The following is an 18414-nucleotide window of genomic DNA, read 5'->3' on the forward strand; positions in this document are numbered from 1 at the left end:
AAAGGGTTGACCATTCCAAGACTTGAGTTAGTCTCTGCTCAAATGGCGGCAAGGCTGATGGACAACGTGCGATCCGTTCTTGAAGGGTCTGTAAGGCATTGTGTTGGATGGCTTGACAGCATGGTTGCCTTATACTGGATAAATGGAAGTGGAAATTACAAGCAATTCGTAGCAAATCGGGTAAAGGTGATTAGAGAAAAGAATTACATTTCATGGAAGCACGTGGGAACAAAAGATAATCCCGCCGATATTGGAAGCCGAGGCTGCAACGGAGATCAGTTGTATGAAAAATGGCTTGAAGGACCAAAATGGCTTTCCGACCCTGAAAAATGGCCAAAGGAAGTAACCATAGAAGCTACAGTTGAGACGGAAGCGGAAGTAAAGAAATGCAAAGAAGTCTTCATGCCTGCAGTTCAACTAGAGGAGGACAGATTTTCAGCAATCTTGGCGAAGTACCCCTATTGGAAAACCATGAGAATAACAGCATGGGTGTTCAGGTTCGTGTATAACCTCAAGAAAAAACAGCAACGTCGACGGGGTCCACTCACGACTAACGAGCTACAACCACAAGTTCTCTGGTGGGTGAAAAGAGAACAGCTGCGCTTTGAAAACTCGGATCAGATGAGAGAAGACACTCAACGCTTAAACCTTAAGAAAAATGAGGAAGGAGTGCTGGAATGTCGCGGAAGGATGCAAGGAGAATGCCCGATCTACATTCCACCAGAGTCCGAATTAGCAAAGAAGTTGGTCATGCACGAACATTTACGCACTCTCCATGGGGGAGTCAGTCTGACAATGACTGCGGTGAGGGAAAATTACTGGATACCACGTCTTCGACAACTCACAAAAAAGGTCAGAAGCAGATGCAACGGTTGCAAGAGGCTCCAAGCGAGTGCATTCGCAAAACCACCCACTGGCAACCTCCCAAAGGACCGCACAGAAGGATCACGGCCATTCCAAGTCATAGGTGTGGATTACGCAGGTCCGTTCATCTATAAGAAACGAGCAGGTAAAGAAGGAAAAGCGTACCTACTCCTCGTGGGATGCAGCCTAACAAGAGCGGTTCAATTGGAGATGCTACCAGATATGTCAACAGAAGAATTCATGCATAGCTTCAAGAAGTTAGTTGCTAGACGTGGCAAGCCAGATAAGGTGTACTCAGATAATGCCAAGACCTTTGTGGCCGCAGCCAAACGTGTGCGAAAAATCTCAAAATATGGACAAGTTCATGACTATCTTGCCAAGAACAATATCAAGTGGCAATTCAACCTAAGCAAGGCCCCTTGGTGGGGTGGACAGTATGAAAGACTGATAGGATTGGTGAAACAAGCATTTTATAAGGTAGTTGGTCGATCAAGCCTCACATGGAAAGAATTGGAAGGGGTAATCCTTGATGTGGAGATATGTCTAAACAATAGACCTCTAGCGTATGTGGAAGACGACCACGAATTGCCAATTCTTACACCAAATGCCATGATAACTGGCCAACCGTCCGTCTCAGTGATTGAAAATGATGAAGCAAGTGAAGAAGAGGAATTAAGGAAAAGAGCAAAACATATTCAGCGATGTAAGAAAGCCATATGGAAGAGGTGGACGGGGTAGTATCTAAGATCATTAAGAGAGAGACATAACCTGAAACATGGAAAAATGGGAAAATCTCCAGAAGTGGGTGACGTAGTGCTAATAAAAGGAGAAGAAAGAAATCGAGGAAAATGGAGTGTAGGTATCGTAGAGGAACTGTATGAGGGAAGGGATGGAGTTGTTCGAGGAGCAAAGATTAAAACACGGAAAACGCATATTGACCGAGCACCACAGCATCTATTCCCATTAGAGCTACATAGAGTAGAAGATGCAAAAGTAGCCACAGAAAACAATACCCTGGATCCAGACGCGAAAGAATTCCGGCCTAGAAGAAACGCAGCAGTAGTGGCAAGAGAGAGGATGCAGGAAGTCTCAAACTTTGAGGATAGTAGTTCTTAGTGACATTTGTCACTGGCGAGACAGGGTGGAGGGTGTCGGAAAGGATAAACAGTTTAGTTAACGCGTGGGTCGCGCGAGACCAAAGTCGGAATTGGCCGGTTCGTACCGGTAGTGTTAACAACAACACTTGCAGAAGAAAAAAAAAGGGTACAGCATGGTAGAGCATTCGATAGCACATTGTAATTGTTTAAAGCGAGAGTGACAATAAATACTTTTAAAACGAAACAGTGAGAGTGATTTTCTGTGTTGGGCAAGCAAATCCCGACACTGTTGTGCCTGGTAAATATAAAACTAACTCCATATCTGGGTACAACAAAACCCATTCGGAACTTTCATCACAGAGTTGCTTATTGTGAGCCAGTTGCTTCTCCACCCCAGCAGTTTTTACCACAACATGAGAATCACATTTTTTTACATCAATAGGAAGAAGTGAGCCTCGCTTAATTTTCAAATGACTCCCATCTAGCTCAATAATTCCAATGTTTATCTGTGGTGGAAAAAATATCCAGTTACTAGGTGTTCATGACCTGGCATCACAAAATGTGTGATGAAAAATGAAAAAATAATTGGACATTTTAATGGCAAAAACCATTCCATCCTTCTCCATGAAAACCTGAGCCTGATTTTTTAAAGCATGCAACAAAAGTATTATTGTGTTGATTCAAATGACTACAAAAAAAACAAATTTCTTATAGCAAGCATTTTATATTTCAGCTTCAATAGGTGGAAATTGCATAACTAATATCTATATAAAAACAAGCATTGAATATTGACTACCATCACCCACCCTTCAAATTATTATTGACAGGACCTATTTGCAAAGGTAGAGTAGTAATCACAAACCTTGACAGTCTCATCCTTCTTCCCCTTTTTCGTGGAGACAAAAAGATCTTGACGCTTCCTTTTCTCAACAGTGGCAAATGAAATATCTGCCAAATACTCTTTAAAAGTCAAAGGTTTGGTGGCACGAGGATCGGTAGAAGGCCCAGCTGATGTTGATGGATCACTGTTCCGCAAGGTCTTTGATTCGTCAGACTTTCGAAGATCCGTCCCACAGTTAGCACAAAAATTACCACTTGTATTTAGTGAATTCCCGCATACTGTACAAAACATGGTGTTTAAGTTCACATTACCAACAGCCGGGAAAGATAATACGAACTGTTTGCAATGACGATACATTATATGTGTATTAAACTAAGTATACGATATCTGATCATAGTACTAGTCACATGATCTAGTAAACACTTCTTATTGTATACTATTTATTGTTATCTTCTGTTCTGCTCGATACCGCCTACTCTAGGACAACGCTCATCGTGTAACTTAAATTATTAAATATATGTTGTTTTGTTTCTGCTTTAATAATAAATTAACATGAACGCTAAAGCTAATAAATGCCTCACGAATGTTCTGTATTTATTTTACTTTCTCGAAATGAAACGAAAATATAAGAATATGACAATAATCTGCACTTCGGCAACTTTGTAAATTCACAACACATTTAGCTAGCAAATTAACCGGATATGAATTTTGCATATTATAATTTGTGTTTGTGTATTTGAATTCGTGTTTGTGTATTTGAATTTGCGTTTGTGTATTTAAATTTGCGTTTGTGTATTTGAATTTGCATTTGTGTATTTGAATTTGCGTTTGTGTATTTGAATTTGTGTTTGTGTATTTGAATTTGCATTTGTGTATTTGAATTTGCGTTTGTGTATTTGAATTTGTGTTTGTGTATTTGAATTTGCGTTTGTGTATTTGAATTTGCGCTTGTGTATTTGAATTTGCGTTTGTGTATTTCAATTTGCGTTTGTGTATTGCACCTCTGGGCCACCGTACGTTTCCCCTCCAGGTCTTATAGAACTCAATGGGTTTGGTTCGACATGTCTAACAGGAAGGCACACTCGGACATCTAGCAAAAGTAGGGGCATTCGGAAACTTCTTACGAAGATGATTTCCGACACCCGAGGTTTATTTTTCGTATTGCGTGGATTCTGCGTGTATGTGAGCGATGAATATCGCTGCATATAATTTAAATAAAAACAACAGATAGACAAATGGTCGTGGTATTTTGAACAGACTATTGATCTAACCAAACTTAAAGGTAATTGCAGTATATTGTAGTATAATATATATTTATAATATTGACATGTTATTCGACACATTTGCATTCAAGTAAACAAAGACAAATGGTCTCCTGTGATGCTTAATCATTATTGTGATCAACTAAATGGAAATGTTTAGCAGTTTAGAAATTAAAAAATTTATACCCATACACATTTATTTAACTTTAAATGTGTTGAAACCTGAAAGCATAAAGCAAATTAAAGCACAATTTATTTTGAAATTATTTTGCCCACTGGTATTACATATTTAAGCTCTCCATCACTTGTTCTACAGTATAAACAAATCTAAATCAACTTATCAAGAAAGGTATGATAACATTGAAAATTCTAGACATTTTATTCTCCATTTCCCTGGTTTTTTGTTAGATGATGGTTTGATATCACTTTATGTACTAAATTTTTGACATATTTTTTATAGAATATAATCTTGCCAATTGTGTTTTATGCTTTGCATGTGCCAGTGGCAATTTGTTAACAACATATTCATGTAGTATAAAGGGAAAATCAGTAATAGTCATTTTACATTATATATGTAACATTTTTAATGTTCAAGGTAACTAAGTAACTAAGGAAACTAATTACCATCTTAGAAATATATTACATATTTGTAAAATAAAATCTACAAGTTTTTGCTGTCGCTATTTGTACATATTTGTATATATATCAAAAATGGAAAGTTGCTATTAGTCACCTTGAACATTGAAATATTGATAAAGTGGTTACTTTTTGTGTGCATGCACACATGAATGTACATGCACATATATATATAAGCGCGAAGCACCAAGTCGAAAGCTCAATAAATCATTAATAAAAATCCAGAGAAACTCTTACAATTGAATACAAAATATAACAATTCTTTCTATAGTTACAACTTTGAGTTGCCTCTAAAGCATTTTATTCTTTTGATTCATTATACGCATTTTGGACATTCCAAGTGACATTTGTCTTGTGGAAAACTGAATCTGGCATTGTTGGTGAACACTTTTTGTGGAACCACTCCAAGCATTTGTCACACTGAGTACACCATAGTTCAGGGTTTTCAAGATCTTTCTGGTTCCATGGCATTCGACAGTGGCACATCAGTGAAAGTATCAATTTTCTTTGGATTTGACTCTTGTCATCAATGTTCCTTTTCTTTGTCGAAGGGAAAGGAGTGAACTCATATTTTTTCAGACAACTCAACAAGTGTGATCGCATGGAACCTTCATTATACATCAAAGTTGTTGGATCTTGGTTAAAAAGTAATGACACAAGAAATGCAATTGCAAACACCCCACAGTCAACGTAATTGGATTGATACTGGACATGTGGTATGTTGATTGTGATTGATGGTGATGGCTCATGGAGTAGGTTGGCAATTTGTTTTTTTGTTAAAGAACTGACTCTTCCATTGTACAAACTGTCATATAAATTGACTGAAGCAGGCTGACAGTCAATATTTGAAACCAATACCCAGTGATGAGTACCTGTGTGGAGAATCTGGAAAAAAGTACCCCGATGTACAAAAAAATTGGTGACAGGGCCAAGTGTTGTGTTTTCTAAACCAAGTACGACAGGAAATTGTTTCTGCAAAACATTATGTGCAGCACCAATGATGTGATCTGTTAACTCTTTTCTGGTGATGATTATGTTCATGTCAATGTCACTAAGTTTAAAAAATCCACGCTTTGGGGTCTGAACGATCTTTTCCAATTTATCACCCGATTCTTTGTTCAAGGGCTCAATAGGTCTGTAATGGGAAGAGTTTATTTCATCTGTCACAATATTTGAATCATTTCGTCCAATCTTTGCTTGCTTTCCTTCAATTTCTGTTAATGTTGAAGCATAACTTCTTTTTAAAGTTGCTGCTTTTGCACCACTTCGACCTGACCAGGGATTTTTCTTTGCCGGTTTTGGGATGGGTTTAAACGGATTTACTAAACACTTGCTATTTTTGACGCGACATTTTGGGGCAGATTTCTTTGTATCTGGCACTTCCAACACTAAATCATTTTCCTTTGGAGAAACATCAGTCAGTATTTTATAACATTCATCCAATTTGACCTTTACTTCATGCAAAACATTGCCATTTCCCCATCCCTCAGCAACATAAGTTAAATTCTTTATTTTTCCCAACCGTTCTCTGCACCTTGCGGCTTCTGTTCTAGGTGAAGATGGCTTTCGTTTTAGCTCAGCTACAATGGTGGGGAAAATGTTCTTGTCCTTAGTTACGTGGATTTTGTTTTCCTCTGGTGCTTCCACGGTTTGTGAAGAATCATCGGAGTGACATTGGCTTACCTCAAATGGCTTTGTTTCCATTACAGACGTGCAACCTATTCGATCAACTGTTAAAAATGGAGATTCCGTGTACGACTTCGGTAGTTTATCAAATGACCAAAGTGGAAAGTTCTTGAAAATCGCGAAGAAGTGCTTACATGGCAACCTGTGTCTTTCCCAGTCATAACAATCACAGCTTGGAAGATCACCTGGATCACTTCCAAACGACAATGTATAAAACTTGCATATGTCGTCTTGACTACGAACTTTGAAAATTCTATGCACTTCGTCAACAACCATGATGTGTGATGCAAGGGTATCTTCTGACGATGCAAGTCTTTCCATACAATGCCTAATCATAGAGTGTGGTCTTTCGTGAAGGTATGACGGGACATCATAATTGTACTGCCTGTAATTGCTCTGCAATTTCGTATTTAATTCGACGTATCTGTAAAATTAGACAAGAATTTCCAACGTTGTTGCTGCTAAAATACTAGCGCTAACAGCAGCAGCGAATTCCCCAGCCCGGTTTTTGTACCTCTACAAATCATATATTTTTGTGTTTAATCAATGGAAAGACAATGAATGGAATCGAATTTCTAAAGAAATGAACAATAATTTTGCTGAGAAATCTGATTTGTTGGAGGAAAAGATCGGGCTGGCTTCGCCATCGCCTAAGAGACTTGTTCAAGTAAATAAAAAAAAAATAAGTACTTGAAGTAAAGGTCGGGCAAAAAGTCTTCAATTAGCACTGTCAGCATGACGCTCAACGTTGAATTCTTGTAACCATCCAAATATTCATGCTTGAAAGCTTTGTTTTGCCTTTCCACGCCATTATTTGTGTTTATGACTGTTAGCAGTCGATCTTTTCGAAAGGTCCACACCCATTTCTATAAATTTTGTCCGCGCGAGAAAATTAACGGAATCAACATGTATTGTAATTATTGATGAGCACTGTAAGAATGATATTATTAGCAAATTATAAAATTCTCTTGCCTTGTATTGGGATAACCATGTATTGCCAATCCAGTTGCGCAGTTTTGGGTTTGTCTTCCATTCTTCTGATGACTTAAAATTTTTAACATTTTCCTCGTAATCAGCCTCCGTCCTCGCTCTGGCAATTAATCTAAGTTTTGCGAGATTCATATTTTTTAACGGGAGCAGTCCGTTGCTGCTTTTTGAAAGCCATCGCTCCCACGCTTGCTCTCGATGGAAATCGCAGATGTACCTCTGACATTCTGTAATATATACTTACAATTAACATGAAGTGTATTGACTAGATTGTATCTTTTACTCCACACCACAAAAAATGAAATTTGCATATTTCTGCCTCAATTAAAAACAAAAGAGGTGTGTAGCATTGTGTGTGCCTTTGAAAGTAGTTTAGTTCTAGGTTTCTTGATTAACCTGGGAATACTCGGTTTATCACCGACATTTCCTCTTCAGAGTAATCTACCATAAAATACGCTGGATTCCACTCGTTGTTCCAACCTCTTATAACTTGAAGAGCCTCCGCAATAGCGTACGATGTTTCACTTTGCAGGACAAAAGAACCAACGACTTGATAGCTTACATTGGTTTTTACCACAAGAAAAAACAAAGCGAGGCTGTATTTTGTCGTTTTGTAAGTGGCATCTAGAAGGGTAAGTTCGTTACCATATCTCTTTAGAAATCGTTTCTGATTAACAGTCTGGTGAATGAATAACAATCCATTTTTTGACTCTGGCAAAACTGTGTTGTCATCATCATCGTCATCGTCGTCTTTTTCGTTATCAACACTATTTTCTTGAGTAATCAAAGACTCTGCTGAATATTTAGCAAGCGGGCGAAAGAAGAAAGACTCGTCGGGACACCTCAGTTTCCAGTCTTCGATTTTCTTTTGAAGATTTTCTTGGTCAAATTTTGAAAATCTTTCTTTGATGACTGCCTTGTAAATGTGGCTGCGTATAGTTTGTTTGGAAGGATAAAATCTCCGATTGGTTTTAGCGGGTGCCTTTGTTGCTTTGTACAGGTCTTGCTCCACGTAGATTTTAAGATGCCTCCTAACTTCTTTAACTGAGCAAGCCCCAGCAACAACCAATTCTTGGATCTTGGAGACAAGCATCTTATCAATTCCTTGATGAAGACCTCCAGCCTACATATAAAGGAGCCGATTATAAAACGTAAGGTTTAAAAACAATATAGCAAGGCATTGACTTGCACCGTACGAAAACTAGGACTAAATATATCCTTACGCTTCCTATAGGGTGAGTTTTGTGCTCAGATAGGCAAGGCAACTGGATATGGATCCACCTTTCTCCACTGGCATTTCCACCTTTTTGTAAGCATTCCTAAGTTTTTCGACATCGATTTTGTCGCCAAACCGTTTGCTCTTTAATCTAAAGGCGCGTAAATTTATCAAAAACCTGTGTGAGTAAAGTTTCAAGGCAAATTGATTTGGACACCTCGAGACATTTTGTTGTTTACACCTGACAGATCGAGTAATGCATACGAATAATCGCTGTTATTTAAAATTACCCTAAAGTCTGGAAATCTGATGTATTCTCTCATGTGAACTTGTGCTGAACAGTTCAATTTTCTTGTTCCTTGAACCATGTTTCTGTGCTTCTTAAACGAGTGGTCGCTAGAATTTGACTAAAATATATAAACATGTTGGTAAATAATTACACCTAAAAGGAAAGGTAGCTGAAGAAATTCATGAAGAAGAAAGAAACCAAGATTACATGACAATGTTAAAATACAATAAAACTCAAAGTTTCCTTCAAAGCTCTTCACACTGGAAGTTTAATTGCAACGTACTATAAGTTAGCAACGTCGTTTCACTTTTATTTACTTTTATTAAATCTGTAGTATTGCATTTGCAGATGAATAATATCTATTACCGTTCTGTTTTTCTTCTTTCGGCTTGAATGCCTATCTACCCCATGACGACAATCGTAGACCCTATGGTTCACTTGAACGAACGGTATATGGTCAAACGGAAGCTGGCCATCTTCCACCAAACCTTGTGATTGGCACTTGTGAGATTTAACATTTTTTCGATTAAAAATAGAATAAGTGATTTCATTTAGTTCAAATTGAACCATTATATTCAACATTGCTGTGTGATTTACGTGGTTGTATTCTGTACACATTAAACGAAACCCTTTTTAACAAAAAACTGTGCTTTGCCTCTTGCCCTTTTTTAGACTAAAGTACTACCTATGAGTTGGTTTTCACCTTTTTTGCGATGAGTGTAGTTTCCCTATTCCTTGCTCGTTCGACACACAACGACAGACTGAGGATAGTAAGACTCAAATGTGCATGGACATTATTATAGTACTTCTTATATTAAAGAATATGACAACATTCAGGTTTCATATAACAATTTGATCTGGACAACAGAAATAAGGAAAGCGTATAGATTAATATAGATTAGTTATATTTTGAGAAAAAAAAATACAAACCTGTGTTCCCAAATCCTTTTTTTTCTTTATTTCCACAAAAATTAGTTGTGCTTGCCAACTCGTACTCTCTAAGGAGACTTTCTGCTTCCTCTACATTTTGCACAAGTCCAGAGCGTTCAGACAGTTTGATTTTAAATAAAGAAGTCGCTGCTGAAATGTCAATACTTTCCATATGTATAAAAATATGTGCTTGTTCTTATAAGAACAGTTTACCAGCGGAAACATAAACAGAAATTTAACTTCGTTTGTATTGTGTGGTGATGTACAATATGCAGAGACTGTTTACTATTTTAAATTATTTCCATTTTCCCGCGATAAGTTTTAAATTGCCGCGAATTAAGGCTTTACACGCAAATTTATCACGCAGAATCCACGCAATACGAAAAATAAGCCTCGGGTGTCGGAAATCATCTTCGTAAGAAGTTTCCGAATGCGCCTACTTTTGCTAGATGTCCGAGTGTGCCTTCCTGTCTAACAACGCCAGCGGTGAAATAATAGTCCAGTTCAATGGTCGGTCAGTGTACAGTCCTTCCTCCGCGAAGCTGGAGTGGCAAGAGATCAATCAAACCATGTCTATGACTTCATCAGTGGCGTGCGGTCATGCAAGCGTAGGCAAGCGCCGCTTGCCTAAGCATTTTACCGAACAAAAATTTTTTGGATCAATCTCTGAGCAAAATCAGTTTAAATTTTTCTGTTCTAAACAATGTCAATGTAATCTTTTGTCTAAATTGTCTTTACAGTTGAAATGCTTGCTATTTATACGCGGTTTACCAGGGGCGGATTGAAACTACGTCACATTCAGCACGCGACGTAGTTAAATTCTTCACAGCAGCGGAAAAAATTAATCAAATTTTAAATGCCCCTAGTTGAAAATAAAAACAATTTGCCGCGTGTGGAACGAAAGCATTAGAAAAATAAGCATATTGTCAGGGTTAGGGATAGTATTATGAGAAATTTGTGCAACAACGTGCATTCACTGAACAATGTTATTGTTTCCAAGACCTGGATTAAGATTGGGATTAAGGGATCAAGTGGCTAAAATAAATTATATTTCACTTGCGGGAGAAATACCCATAGCTAACCCGCACAGAGTCAGCACGCCTTAAATTGTGCTGAATTTGGAGACTAAAATCTGTCTCTTGATTGGTTTATTGCCCGTTGTGCTGACTAACGAGCCGCCGTTTTTGCTGAAATGTTCCAGCGGTGTTGTGCGAAATTCAGCACAGATTGAGATTGTTGATAGCTGAGGTTTTATCTTTGAGCTTCAAAACCAACGATTTTAATGAGAGGCATGGCATCTTTCACTGATCGAGTCGAAGATGCTTTTACGAGGAAAGATGAGACTTTTATGGCTCAACTCTACGGAGAGATGTTGGATTGCCTGAAAGTCAACAGCATTGTTACCAACGATAATTTGTTGGATCGTCTCGGTGTTGATATTTTCCGAAATATCAATGCCGAATTTTACATACCGCAGAGTGCCAAGACAAAGAACACAAATTTAGTTGCCTTAAGGTTAGAAAACTTATGACATGTTATGCATGCATGCTGACACAAGAATATATAAGCAAATATAAATTGACTTGATGTGATGCCCGATGGATTTGTCATTTGTGGTTTATTTATGTGATTCAAAACAAAACAAATTTTCGAAATTCGATCATATTTAAAACGTTTCTATTGATTTATTTCTTGATGTGTTTAATAGTATACTTAAGATAAGATATACAAAATGAACTGAAGCATAATATTTGAAATTTACATAACATTATTTCAGATCTGCTACAAATGGCAACTGCCTCTATAGTTCATTGTCAATTCTGCTTGTTGGTGACAACTCTGTGGTGACTATTTTGAGGCTCATGACCTCTATAGAATTATTTTTATATGCTGATTATTATGAAACATCCATGTTTTTCAAATCTTTTTGAAACTCAGCATAACAAACACTTTGATTCCATCTCAAGCATGGTGGCCATGTCAGTCTCTTTTGAAGCTATTGATAGTGCTGGAAGTGGTTGTTCTGTTGCTGAACTGGTCAGGGCAGAAGCTGTGTTAAATGCAAAAGATATGGCATGGACTGGGTTTGTTTGTTTGTTGGCACTCTCTTCAGTTACATCCTGTAGCATTTTTTCTTACTATCCTGACATATACTCTAGTGCTTATAGGTGGAATTTATTATTTAACCAAAGAATTGAACCTCGAATTTGATCTAGAGCTTGTGCTTCCACTAGTAATTATTTGAGTTTTGTTTTGCTTTGAAGGTTCAGCTCCTCAAGCAACTGCATTCAAACACAATCACTATGTGCCTTTGATACTTGGAGGAAGGAAACTAAAAGAAAGGGAAGTAGTCACTTGTCACAAGCTAAAAAGCCCAGTATACAAACAAAGTTGAGGTTTACACCTTCTGGTCCTACTGAGACAACCATGAAAACTAAGGCTCATCCATATGGTATATCTCACAGTAGCGCTTTGGGTTCTTGTGATGCTTCTTTTATTTCATCTTCTACCTTTCAATTACCAGATAATAAAACTGCAAATGCTGATTTGCCTAGAAATCCATATGATGTTGGTTTTTATAGAGAAAAGGTGAGAGGTATGGAAATTCATGAAATTGAAAAACTTGTGAAGAATGTATTCGTACCTGATGAATGCTATGAATTTCCTAAAACTGCTGATGCAAATGGTCGCAGTAGGTCCTTTCGACATGATTGGCTGAAGGATTATCTTTGGCTTTCGCATTCTCCAAGTCTTAATGGTGCTTTTTGCTTACCATGTGTTTTGTTTGGTGATAGGTTTCCTCCAAAACAGTCGAATTAAAATATTTTTTCAGAGCCATTAACACATTGGCCTGATGCTAAAAGTGCAATAAAAGGCATATAAGTACATCATCAGGTCTTCATGTTCACACTTCGGCTCTTCTTAAGGATATCTTGGATCAGAGTTCCGGTAAAGCCAGCCAATAAATGTCATCATTGACAGTAACTTAAAAAAAAAGATTTCAGAGAATAGGAAAAAATTAGTTCCAGTAGTTGATACCATCATTCTTGCAGGTCGCCTTCAATTACCACTTAGAGGTCATCGGGATGATTCTCAGCATCATCCTGAAGTTGGTGAATATTCTGAAAAGCATGTTGGTAATTTTATTGAATTATTAAACTTCCGTGTTCGTGCAGGGGACACCATTTTGGAATCCCATCTTAAGCATCATGATAAAAATGCCTCCTACATCTCTAAAACTACTCAGAATGAGTTAATTAGGTGTTGTGGTCAATTCATCACTGAACAGCTTCTAGTTGAAGTAAAAAAAGAGCAAGTTTTATGCATTGATTGCAGACGAAACATGTGATATTTCTAATAAAGAACAGATGTCTTTGGTTTTGCGTTTTGTTGACGAGGAGTTCAACATAAGAGAAGAATTTTTTTCGTTTCATTCATTGTAGTGAGGGTATGTCTGGGAAGGACCTTGCATCTGTGATTTTGAAATGTTTAAACGAAGAGTTGAATTTGAACATTCAGGACTGTCGTGGGCAGGGGTATGATGGCGCAGGTGCTGTTGCTGGATGCATTAATGGTCTTGCTGCAAGGATTAAGAATTTGAATGAGAAAGCCATTTACACACATTGTTTCAGTCACAGATTAAATCTTAGTATTTGTGGGACTTGTGCTGTTCAGTATGTAAGAAATGTTTTGGAACATGTGAAGGAAGTGGCTAACTTTTTCAACTCTTCCCAATGCAGACAACTAATTTTGGAGAAATGCATTGGAGAACGCTGTCCAGATTCTGCAAAAAAGAGATTGAAAAGTGCTTGTAAGACAAGATGGGTCGAGCGTATTACTAGCTTAGGTACTTTTGAAGAACTGTATGTTGCTATTGTTTTTTCCTTGAAAGAAATGAGTTTTAACGTCGAAGGCAAGTGTAATCGTGAGACCTCTAGTAAAGCTTCCCCTCTGTTACATCTTTTGACATCTTTTGATTTTATTGCAGCACTCGTAATAACTAGATGTATTTTTGATCTTACTCTTCCAGTTACTCAGTTACTTCAGTCTTCTAGTAATGATATTGCTGACGGTTTGAACTTGATTGAGGCATTAAAAACATTGTCGAGAACTGTAAGAAATGAAGTCGATGTTTATCATGCTAACTGGTACAGTATTGCATTGACGATGGCAGAAAAGGTGGGTGTTGAAGAGAAAAAACCTAGAACTTGTGGTCGTCAGGCAATTAGAAGTAATGTTCCGTCTGAATCTGTATCTGATTACTTTAAGAAAACAATAACCATTCCTTTAGCTGATCACTTGTGTTCTGAGTTAGAAAAACGGTTTGATTCATCAGCAACTAGCATATATTATGGCTTGTTTTTAATTCCATCCAAGTTACTTTTATGTCTTTCTTGTGGCGTTTCTTGGAAGGAAAACTTTTATTCATTTTCTTCTTTGTTCTTGGATGATCTTCCAAATCCAAAGGCTTTAGATGGTGAACTTGATCTCTGGCAGAAATACTGGGAATCGTCTTCTACAACTTGTCTTCCTGAAAATGTCTCTTCTACTTTAAAGTCGGTAAATTTTCCAGGTTTTGAGAACATAAAAGTATTGTTAAAGATCTTAGGTACTATTCCAGTCACTTCTTGTGAGTGTGAGAGGTCGTTCTCTGCTTTGCGAAGACTAAAGAACTATACAAGAAGTACTATGGCTGCTGACAGGTTAAATGGTCTTGCTTTATTGTATATTCATCAGGACATTAATCTAGATATAGAAAAATTATAGATCTTTTGCAAAAGACAAAGAAGAATTGAACTAGCTTTCTAGTTCGGAGTGAAAGTTCTTCATGCCTTTTTTAAACTCTTGACTGTAAAGATGACTGCCGCTAACCTCAGTCAATATAAACACAAACAATCGTTCTCAGGACTTTACTTACCTGGACGATCGACATCTACAAACATTTTTTTGCTTTTTTTTTATTGACAACTTCATTTGATATATTGACATAAAATCGTTTGCATAATAATCAGCATATAGGTATGACTAGACCATTATAAAATGAAATTCCATATTGATGAAGCGTAAAGAATTTTTTTAGGCTAAGTTTGTAATGAACCAGGCCGTCCATGTCGGAAGCCCTCAAAGCATATTTTTTTGCGAGTTTCCTAGGCATGCTGATGAGCTCTGATATTGAGCGAAACGGTCAAAAATCGATAATTTATGAGCAAGAATGTTAGCTCATTCCAGTAATAAATATTTTAGAAGACCAACTGCAAAAACGCAGGAAATAGCGTTTTTCGCAATACAATTTTAAAATTTTACCGGGGGGGACATGTTCCTGGACCCCCCCCTAGAAAAGTCGCGCTAACGGTGCGACATTGTGCCTAAGTTCATATACGAAGCTGGATCCGCCCCTGCGGTTTACTGTCGTGGTTTTCGGTTTCACTTTGCTACACTTGTAAGATGAGTCAAGTGTATTAAATTAAGTGGATTAAATTAATTATTTATTAACCAAGGCAAGCGCGCTTGCCTTCGGAGCTCAATTTGAACATTTGCGCATGCGTTAATCTAGATTTGGAGGCTTCTTATTCGAGGAATATCGAGAAAAGGCAAGCGGCGCTTCTAAGGGCGCCGCTTGATAGCGATTGGTCAACAGTCTTGTACGCTCGCAATTTTAAACACATATCAGCGCACGAATAATATTCGTATATTCAACACATTGGACATCCGAATTATTCACGCCGTTAATGTTATCGTTTATTAAAAGATGACTGAGAGCGAAAGGTAATGTTCTGATTTCTAATTCAAAGTAGTAGTAGATTTCTTATTTATGTATGTAGAAGATATTATCTGTAGCATGTTATACTTTAGCGTTATATAAGTCTTGCGTATGAGCTCTGAACGTGATTTCAATGTACTAGAACGCTATTAAATTTTGTGATTATTTTATTCACTAGCAAAGAAGTTATTTACAACAGTCGTGAGTATTCTATATGTTAGAATTTATTTACAGGCTTTTTATATATTTTGATAAACAAGGTGCAGTTATTACACAACGGATAATGTACTTGAAATTTGAGTAGTTTTACGTAATTATAAAGTTAAGTGCGTAAGTTTAAGTAGCGCGTTTGAGTAAGTGTAGGATTGGCTATTTCCTCTATTGCTAATACATGAATCTAGATGAGTAATGTACGCACGTTATGTACGTCACTACAAGATATCATGTAACTGATGTAAGGTATAAATAAGATTGATGTTCCTATAAAATATATAGCATAGGAATTTTCATCCTTTTATGTTCTACTTCTACAATTCGGTATTTTCACGACACCTGTACAACATGACTGAATGCATTGTGGAATCACTGTTATCCCGCTCATTTGGATTGAGACCTTTTTCCGAGAAACGAGAGATCGTCGAAGGTGGCCGTCCCACTCCTGAGTTGCAAGGACTACATACAACATCCAAGGGAAGTGGTAAAGTCTTTATTCGAAGTTTTCAGACGTCAAATTACGACAAGTACAAATGGCTGGCTGGCTCCTCAAAATTGAATAAGTTATTTTGCTGGCCGTGTCTTTTGTTCAACTCAACAGACAAGACAGTCTGGTGCAAGAAGGGGTACGATGATTTGGCCAACCTGTGTAATGCCGTCAACAGACACGAGAAAACGAAGACACACTTGTCCAGTTGCCTAATGAATGCCAGTTTTGGGCGTACACGCATCGACATGCAGCTAGACGAACAGGCCCGTCAACACATCTCAGCTCACAACTTGATGGTGCACAAGAATAGAGAAGTACTTCGCCGTTTCATTGATGTTGTTTGCTTTCTTGGCAAACAGGAACTTTCTTTCAGAGGTCGGGTGGAGCTGGAGGAGTCTGCCAACAGGGGCAATTACGTCGAATTGATAAAACTGCTAAGTGCATATGACCCCACGCTTGAACAGCATCTTCATACAGCAACCGTGTTTTCTGGACTTTCTAATCGTATCCAGAACGATTTGATTGTTGCTGTCAAGGACGTTATGTTGAAAGCAATAAAAGATGAAGTGATGAGGAGCCCATTTGTCGCTATTTCCCTGGATGAAACCTCCGACGTTAAGACCTTATCGCAGCTAACAACTATAGTTCGCTATGTCAACCCAGATGGTAAAGCTGTGGAGCGCTTTCTTGGATTTACCGATGTAAGTGAGGATAGAACTGCGGCTAGACTGAAACAAGAAGTCGGTAAAACCCTGAACGAGTACGGATGCGGCGAAAACTGATTGCCCAAACGTATGACGGTGCGAGTGTGATGTCAGGAGAACTGTCCGGTTTGCAAACACGAGTAAGAGAAGACATGCTCTTTTTATCCACTGTTGCGGACACGCATTAAATTTGGTCCTTATTCAAGCTGTCTCGTCAACTAAAGAGTGTCGTATATTTTTTAAAACCGTCACTGGTCTTTCATCCTTTTTTCACGCCTCGTCCAAGAGAACATACCTGTTGGACACAGTTGTCGGCAGACGCATTCCCACTGGAACAGCTGTTCGATGGCACTATCAGAGCAGGTTAATCCATGCTGTACTGGAGACAAGAGCAAAGCTGCTCGAAGTTTTCGAATACATCATCGAAAATGATGACGAGTTTGACGGTACGACGTTAAACGAAGCGAGGGGCTACTGACAAGTTCTTGCAGATTTCCAGTTTGTGTTCTGCCTTAAAATATTTTCAGAAATATTTGGTCTTACGGATGTTTTGTATAATATCATTCAGAGTAAGCAGTTCGATATTGTCTTCTGTGTCACGAAAGTTCGCGAGACGAAAGATAAGATTCAAGAACAACGAACAAAATTCGTAGATTATTGGAATTTTACGTCAAGTATCGTCAAAGTAGCACTGAAACGCGGGCAAAGTGAAGAGGATGTAAAGGCGTCCTTCCGTCAAATGTTTTTCTGTGTAGTCGATACCATTGTCGTGCAGATTGACTCTAGATTCGAAAGTCTTAACAGCAGAGCATTCGTTTCTTTGTTGGAACATTCAAAGCACGAAGTGTACAGCCGGAATTTTCCCGAACGAGAGCTGCAATCGTTGCAAGATTCATATGGAACATTCTTTAATCTTCAAGCACTAAAAAGTGAACTAATCGTTGTATACGCATCTGCCGAGCTCAAATCGAAACCTGTTTTTGATATGATATCAAAAATAATCGAACTTGACTTGAAAGCCTGTTTTCCAGAGGTGTACCGATTGTGTCAGCTCATTCTTACTATGCCAAGTACGTCCTCCTCTGCAGAAAGATCATTTTCGGCTCTCAAGCGTATCAAAACGTATCTTCGCAGTACACAAGGGCAAGAGCGACTTTCTGCATTGGCTACAATTTCAATCGAGAAGGAGATGTTGGTAAGTTTGCAGGGGAAGCCACGATTCTATGAGGACGTTATAAAGGAGTTTTGCGCAAAGGAAAGACGGATGGAATTTACATTTAAGTAAGTCTGTTGTAGGATTTTGGACTATTTCGTTCTGTTACTTCTTCACTACAATAGAAATGCACGCGTAGCCATTTACTTAAAACGACTTTATATCACAATACCACATGTAATACTTTTAAACCGTAATTGTGATATATAGTTTTTGAATTTTTTA

At 37.9% G+C, this 18414-nt stretch overlaps 4 protein-coding genes and 1 long non-coding RNA gene across 6 annotated transcripts; 4 read left to right on the top strand and 1 right to left on the bottom strand.

Annotated features, from left to right (window-relative positions):
- The first annotated feature begins 42 nt into the window (after positions 1-42).
- Positions 43-1602, top strand: LOC124456341. The gene has a single exon (XM_047006812.1). It carries the CDS (start codon positions 43-45, stop codon positions 1600-1602), a length of 1560 nt encoding a protein of 519 aa, XP_046862768.1.
- Positions 1603-2149: 547 nt separating this feature from the next.
- Positions 2150-3122, bottom strand: LOC124456345. Of its 2 annotated transcripts, none has more exons than XM_047006817.1 (2): positions 2824-3122; positions 2150-2467 (listed from the first exon to the last, which is right to left on the bottom strand). In XM_047006817.1, the coding sequence occupies exons 1-2, from the start codon at positions 3091-3093 to the stop codon at positions 2195-2197; spliced, it is 543 nt and encodes a 180-aa protein (XP_046862773.1). In that variant the 5' UTR covers positions 3094-3122; the 3' UTR covers positions 2150-2194. The 2 variants fall into 2 exon arrangements, with proteins under 2 accessions (XP_046862773.1, XP_046862774.1); XM_047006818.1 differs by having other exon boundaries at positions 2239-2507.
- A 4678-nt stretch (positions 3123-7800) lies between these two features.
- On the top strand, positions 7801-8662 carry LOC124456350. The gene is made up of 3 exons (XR_006952228.1): positions 7801-8005; positions 8154-8524; positions 8608-8662. It is a non-coding gene; the product is annotated as an uncharacterized LOC124456350 (long non-coding RNA).
- A 4596-nt stretch (positions 8663-13258) lies between these two features.
- On the top strand, positions 13259-14575 carry LOC124456342 (52 kDa repressor of the inhibitor of the protein kinase-like). The gene has a single exon (XM_047006814.1). It carries the CDS (start codon positions 13259-13261, stop codon positions 14573-14575), a length of 1317 nt encoding a protein of 438 aa, XP_046862770.1.
- Positions 14576-16130: 1555 nt separating this feature from the next.
- On the top strand, positions 16131-18261 carry LOC124456343 (zinc finger MYM-type protein 1-like). Its single transcript, XM_047006815.1, has 3 exons — positions 16131-17016; positions 17183-17422; positions 17504-18261. The coding sequence occupies exons 1-3, from the start codon at positions 16131-16133 to the stop codon at positions 18259-18261; spliced, it is 1884 nt and encodes a 627-aa protein (XP_046862771.1).
- Positions 18262-18414: the final 153 nt, after the last annotated feature.

This window comes from Xenia sp. Carnegie-2017, unplaced genomic scaffold (genome assembly GCF_021976095.1).
Source record: "Xenia sp. Carnegie-2017 unplaced genomic scaffold, XeniaSp_v1 HiC_scaffold_45, whole genome shotgun sequence".
Classification (NCBI taxonomy): Eukaryota; Metazoa; Cnidaria; class Anthozoa; order Malacalcyonacea; family Xeniidae; genus Xenia; species Xenia sp. Carnegie-2017.